Consider the following 6,903-nt stretch of genomic DNA (forward strand, 5'->3'; position numbering starts at 1 on the left):
ATGTGCAGAAGTGCAGTAGTGCAGATGTCCAGACGCTACACCGGCGTCGAAAATGGCGATAGTCGCGATGGCGGAGCCCTAACAAAGCGAAGTCCTTCGTCTTTGTTTAACCGATCCCTTGTTCCGTTTGCCAGGGACGGGTTTGACCGGCGTCATCCGGTTCGAAGGACCAATGTTGGGGGATGTTGACGTACCCGTGTGGCAATCGTATGACCTTAGATGACCTTTGGACCACTCCTGGATCCTGCAGTGTAGCCGCTCTTCCCCTTCTGCCTTCAGAAGTGCGGATTGATGCCACGGCTTAGTAGTGCCTTGTGTTGAGTTTGTTCGGGGTTCAGGTCAACTCCGGACCAATAATCAAATACACCGACGTATAATTTTAAGCACAACACTTTTATTTAAGCTAGACACATTTTATTACTAAAAAACACATTTATTATACTACACTACATTTATTGCTTAACACTAATTACAAAATGCTTGGGGTTTTGCAGAGGTTCCCCGTGACCTTCTGTGCTCGGTTATCCGATCGCGACTGACTACGCCGTAGTCTTGGGAGAGCAAGATCGGTGGGTGATCTTCTCTAGTGTTGAAATTCCCGCGCTTTGATGATCCGTTTAACGCTTGTACCCTGAAGTCCGACATCACTGTTCGCCAGTTTTCATTGGTAGCCGCAAATGGCTGCATTCTGCGATTAGGGTGGTTCATCCTCCAACACAAATTATCCCTTGAAGAAGGCCAAGATCAAAGGCCGAAACGTCAGGCAAATTGTAAAATTCTGTAATTTGCTTCCTAAAGACTGAAATGCCAATAAGAAAATAAAGAACCAAACAATATCAGTCGTTAAAAATTACCAAAAAAATCTTCTACTGCATACGACCTCATTTATGGTCTCGAATTCAGTACCGTAAAGCATTGCAAACTGATTTAGAATCATTTACCAGATTCTGTCAAATCTAGCTCTGGTGATATTGAGTGAATTTTTTTGATTTTTGCTTTGAACAATTTTTTTTTCTATTTATTTTGATTAAGAAAAATAAAAATTTCAGATATTTCAGAAGTTTTAACATTGCTGATCATTGATTCGAAACTTGTGATAACTGCCCAATGCGTGGGCTTCAACAGTTTAAATATCAAATTTGGACAAAATCTATAAATGGAAGATAAAATATATGAAAATATGTTTAAAAAACTGTGAGAAAATTGTTTTCCAGTGCAAGGATGACCTTTTTTTAGGCAATTTTAATTTCTCGACTAGACATATTTGCACGATTGGGTTTTTTAATACTGTGCAGAAAATTTTGCATTTCGTTAATCAACATTTGGTAAATTCCGTATTCATACACGCATGGCTTACTTCTCTCTCTAATGAATAATGAATCGTGAATGAAATTGTGAATATCAATTATAAAATATATTTTATTTCAATAAGCTAAAAATATGAAATTTAATAAGTTCAAATGTTCCAGCAATTCTCCCGTAACAAAAATCTCACTCAAATGCTACTCTAGTTATAACCTAACCGAAAGCTCGTAAAAATAAAACTGTTCTCTGGACTCCATAGCTGATGATGATGATGATGATGGTGGTACCGAACAACGCCGTTCCCACCCTCCATCCCTAGGTGGCTGGCACCGGCAATAGTTTCTCTACTCCAGTGGACTGCCAATAGGGACGGTTCAAAATTTCCTCCCGAAACTGCAACGTACATAAATGGCGAGAAAGTATTCGGTTTTCCGTCGCTTCTCCGCAGTTGTCGCAAGTTATGGGCACCCAAATTAGTTTCGGGTTTTGTTGGCTTCCCTTGCTCTCTCTCTGTTTCACTTCTATGGGGTAGGGTTGTTGGGGTAGTTTGATAGAAGTAGAATTTTTTTTTCGCTCCCCCTCCAACAAATAGTTGAAGCATAATTTGGCTTGTTTGCCTTTTTCGGATATTTTACGGTTTTAGATGGTTTAAAAGCGATTAAGAAAGGGTTTTCTCGTTGTTGTGTTTTTACTTGACACCCCAAGTGGACGTACATTGTAATTTGGATACATTCAGCATTCATGGAATATGGAAATGGTTACCCAGGTGCCAAATGGTTAGAAAACAAAAGGGAAAAATTTCTTTCTAATTGAAGTCGAACAACAAATATTTTTAATTTGGGTTTTTTTATTCCATAGTTAAGAATCGTTCATTTGTGTTCTCTTTTATACATTTTAATAAATTTGACCCTTGATTAACTAATTAAAAAAAAAACTTAACCCTAGAGAATTGCTTCTCACTTTCGTCTCTGACTTTGTTTGATCTGTCGTCTAGCAGAAACGAAAACTTCTGCATTTTCTGTGTTTCATTTGTATTTTACTCTGTACATTTGACTCTATGACTTTGTGCTGTTTTACAGCACTCTCTCATCTTCATCAGTATTTTTCTTATTTCTGTTTAGGTTTCTCTTCCGCAACATTTCATCTTAATTACTTTTTTGTTTTTGATTTTAGTTGACATCATTTTCGTTTTGTTTTTTATGGCACTCATTGAAATTTCACCATTTTACTTTTTGTTTGTTTTTCCTTGATACGTTTTGGGTTGTGTTTGTTTTTTTTTGTGATAGTTTTGTTTTCTGATATTGACATTGAGAGATAAAGGGGTGAAATAGATTTTTTTCACGTTTTCAGTCGATAAGGTAGTTTAAAAATCTTTTGATCGGTTGCGTTTAAGCCTTGAGTGCTGATAATTTGAGCTTTAATTTTTTGTTTAACTTATGAGATGAAATTATGTGATCTTTTCACTGTTTTGGACTCATTTTTCAGTTTTTTAAGATTCAAAACTCTGATGTTGAATTTCGATTTTTATCTTTTTAATTCAGAATTCCGATTTGGAGCTCAGATTCAGGATTCATATTCGGAGTTCAGATTTACAATTCATATTTCGAACTCAGATTCAGAATTCAGAATTCAGATTCAGAATTCAGATTCAGAATTCAGATTCAGAATTCAGATTCAGAATTCAGATTCAGAATTCAGATTCAGAATTCAGATTCAGAATTCAGATTCAGAATTCAGATTCAGAATTCAGATTCAGAATTCAGATTCAGAATTCAGATTCAGAATTCAGATTCAGAATTCAGATTCAGAATTTAGATTCAGAATTCAGATTCAGAATTCAGATTCAGAATTCAGATTCAGAAATCAGATTCAGAATTCAGATTCAGAATTCAGATTCAGAATTCAGATTCCGAATTCAGATTCAGAATTCAGATTCAGAATTCAGATTCAGAATTCAGATTCAGAATTCAGATTCAGAATTCAGATCCAGAATTCAGATTCAGAATTCAGATTCAGAATTCAGATTCAGAATTCAGATTCAGAATTCAGATTCAGAATTCAGATTCAGAATTCAGATTCAGAATTCAGATTCAGAATTCAGATTCAGAATTCAGATTCAGAATTCAGATTCAGAATTCAGATTCAGAATTCAGATTCAGAATTCAGATTCAGAATTCAGATTCAGAATTCAGATTCAGAATTCAGATTCAGAATTCAGATTCAGAATTCAGATTCAGAATTCAGGTTCAGAATTCAGATCCAGAATTCAGATTCAGAATTTAGACTCAAAATTCAGATTCAGAATTCAGAATCAGAATTCAGATTCAGAAATCAGGTTCAGAATTCAGATTTAAAATTCAGATTCAGAATTCAGATTCAGAATTCAGATTCAGAAATCAGATTCAGAATTCAGATTCAGAATTCAGATTCAGAATTCAGATTCAGAATTCAGATTCAGAATTCAGATTCAGAATTCAGATTCAGAATTCAGATTCAGAATTCAGATTCAGAATTCAGATTCAGAATTCAGATTCAGAATTCAGATTCAGAATTCAGATTCAGAATTCAGATTCAGAATTCAGATTCAGAATTCAGATTCAGAATTCAGATTCAGAATTCAGATTCAGAATTCAGATTCAGAATTCAGATTCAGAATTCAGATTCAGAATTCAGATTCAGAATTCAGATTCAGAAATCAGATTCAGATTCAGAATTCAGAATTCAGATTCAGAATTCAGATTCAGAATTCAGATTCAGAATTCAGATTCAGAATTCAGATTCAGAATTCAGATTCAGAATTCAGATTCAGAATTCAGATTCAGAATTCAGATTCAGAATTCAGATTCAGAATTCAGATTCAGAATTCAGATTCAGAATTCAGATTCAGAATTCAGATTCAGAATTCAGGTTCAGAATTCAGATTCAGAATTCAGATTCAGAATTCAGATTCAGAATTCAGATTCAGAATTCAGATTCAGAATTCAGATTCAGAATTCAGATTCAGAATTCAGATTCAGAATTCAGATTCAGAATTCAGATTCAGAATTCAGATTCAGAATTCAGATTCAGAATTCAGATTCAGAATTCAGATTCAGAATTCAGATTCAGAATTCAGATTCAGAATTCAGATTCAGAATTCAGATTCAGAATTCAGATTCAGAATTCAGATTCAGAATTCAGATTCAGAATTCAGATTCAGAATTCAGATTCAGAATTCAGATTCAGAATTCAGATTCAGAATTCAGATTCAGAATTCAGATTCAGAATTCAGATTCAGAATTCAGATTCAGAAATCAGGTTTAGAATTCAGATTTAGAATTCCGATTCAGAATTCAGATTCAGAATTCAGATTCAGAATTCAGATTCAGAATTCAGATTCAGAATTCAGATTCAGAATTCAGATTCAGAATTCAGATTCAGAATTCAGATTCAGAATTCAGATTCAGAATTCAGATTCAGAATTCAGATTCAGAATTCAGATTCAGAATTCAGATTCAGAATTCAGATTCAGAATTCAGATTCAGAATTCAGATTCAGAATTCAGATTCAGAATTCAGATTCAGAATTCAGATTCAGAATTCAGATTCAGAATTCAGATTCAGAATTCAGATTCAGAATTCAGATTCAGAATTCAGATTCAGAATTCAGATTCAGAATTCAGATTCAGAATTCAGATTCAGAATTCAGATTCAGAATTCAGATTCAGAATTCAGATTCAGAATTCAGATTCAGAATTCAGATTCAGAATTCAGATTCAGAATTCAGATTCAGAATTCAGATTCAGAATTCAGATTCAGAATTCAGATTCAGAATTCAGATTCAGAATTCAGATTCAGAATTCAGATTCAGAATTCAGATTCAGAATTCAGATTCAGAATTCAGATTCAGAATTCAGATTCAGAATTCAGATTCAGAATTCAGATTCAGAATTCAGATTCAGATTTCAGATTCAGATTTCAGATTCGGAATTCAGATTCAGAATTCAGATTCAGAATTCAGATTCAGAATTCAGATTCAGAATTCAGATTCAGAATTCAGATTCAGAATTCAGATTCAGAATTCAGATTCAGAATTCAGATTCAGATTTCAGATTCAGAATTCAGATTCAGAATTCAGATTCAGAATTCAGATTCAGAATTCAGATTCAGAATTCAGATTCAGAATTCAGATTCACAATTCAGATTCAGAATTCAGATTCAGAATTCAGATTCAGAATTCAGATTCAGAATTCAGATTCAGAATTCAGATTCAGAATTCAGAATTCAGATTCAAAATTCAGATTCAAAATTCAGATTCAGAATTCAGATTCAGAATTCAGATACAGAATTCAGATTCAGATTTTTTATGCAAAGTTATAATCTAGAAATTTCTGCTTGGTTCTGAAAAATTGAAAACTAGCTTTTGTTACACTTCCTTCATAATTCGAAATTATTATGATTTTTATCGTTTTTAAAATTAGTTTCAAAACATTAAAAAAATCTATTAGAAGTTTTGCTTTCAAAAGGGTCGGTTCAAACATTTGTCAGTAAAGTTTTTTTTAGGTATGTGCTTCAATGCGTTTCATTGATGTCAGTGTGCATCAAAAATGTAAAAAAAAAAATGAACTGACCATCATTTGCAAATCACTGAAACCACTGCGGAGTTCGTTGCAGTTTTCCAGTTGATTAAATTTAATTGCGAAATAAAAGTTAGTGGTTTACCTGAAACGGGAAAATTGAGTCCAAAGGCTGGTTGGTATTTGCACTAGCTACATAGCACTAGTTGATTGATCTGACATTCCTGTTTCCGGATTTTACCTCGAGTTGTTGTTTAGCCAAGCTCTCTTCTCTGTTTCTGAGGGGTCGTCGCTCGATTTCGATTGATATGAATTTTAATATGATTTGTGTTGTTCAGTTTCGCATTTAATTTTCCAATTTATTGATATATTGATATGCTCGAAAAGTGTACACATTTTTGCTGTTTTTTTTTTTATTCCAAGTCATCGATGAAATGTTTTGTTGCATGTTTGGGTTTTAGATTTTTTTTTTTGGTTCAGCGCTTAATTGTTTCATCACTTGCAGGACGGGGATTTTCGCTATTTGTGTGTTGCGTTTTTTGTTGTATTTTCTCATGCTCGTTAATTTTAATTTTTTTTGACACATTAGGGCTGGAAAGTATTGTTGTTAGATTAAAAACTTTTTTTCCTCCTCACAAAACACCTTTATCGACTTTTTTCTGTGGTTTTTAACTTTATCCTTCGCCTAGCGTCCATTGGTTGATTTGTGAATGAAACGAATTTAAATTTGTACATGCATAATCATGAGATTTAATAACACTCATAATCATTCGGTTTTTTGGTAAACTGTCAATTATTGTTTTCTATTTTCGTTTTGGTTTTGCTATGTTCTCACTCAAGTCCGCACGTCGAATCCTAGTAGGCGGTTTTATTTTGAACGAGTCGAGTGGTGGAAAAAAGACGAAAATTCCGCTAGAACTGCGTTTAATCCGTTAAATAGCATTCGGAAATGAATATTAAATTTGTGAACCGAAAAGCTTCCAATTGATGAATGAGTGAAACCCGGGGATTAGCTCGTAGTAGGCTTGTTCCGCAGTGTTGTG

The 6,903-nt window shown here is 33.8% G+C and overlaps 1 protein-coding gene across 1 annotated transcript in view; it reads left to right on the top strand.

Moving 5' to 3' along the window:
* Positions 1 to 6,903, top strand: part of LOC129741037 (uncharacterized) — a 50,991-nt gene continuing 44,088 nt past the window's right edge. The window contains exon 1 of the mRNA XM_055732738.1: positions 1 to 184. Within this exon, the coding sequence (XP_055588713.1) occupies positions 1 to 184 (184 nt within the window). The remainder of the gene's footprint in view (positions 185 to 6,903) is intronic.

Source organism: Uranotaenia lowii, chromosome 2 (assembly GCF_029784155.1).
Source record: "Uranotaenia lowii strain MFRU-FL chromosome 2, ASM2978415v1, whole genome shotgun sequence".
NCBI classification, from domain to species: Eukaryota; Metazoa; Arthropoda; class Insecta; order Diptera; family Culicidae; genus Uranotaenia; species Uranotaenia lowii.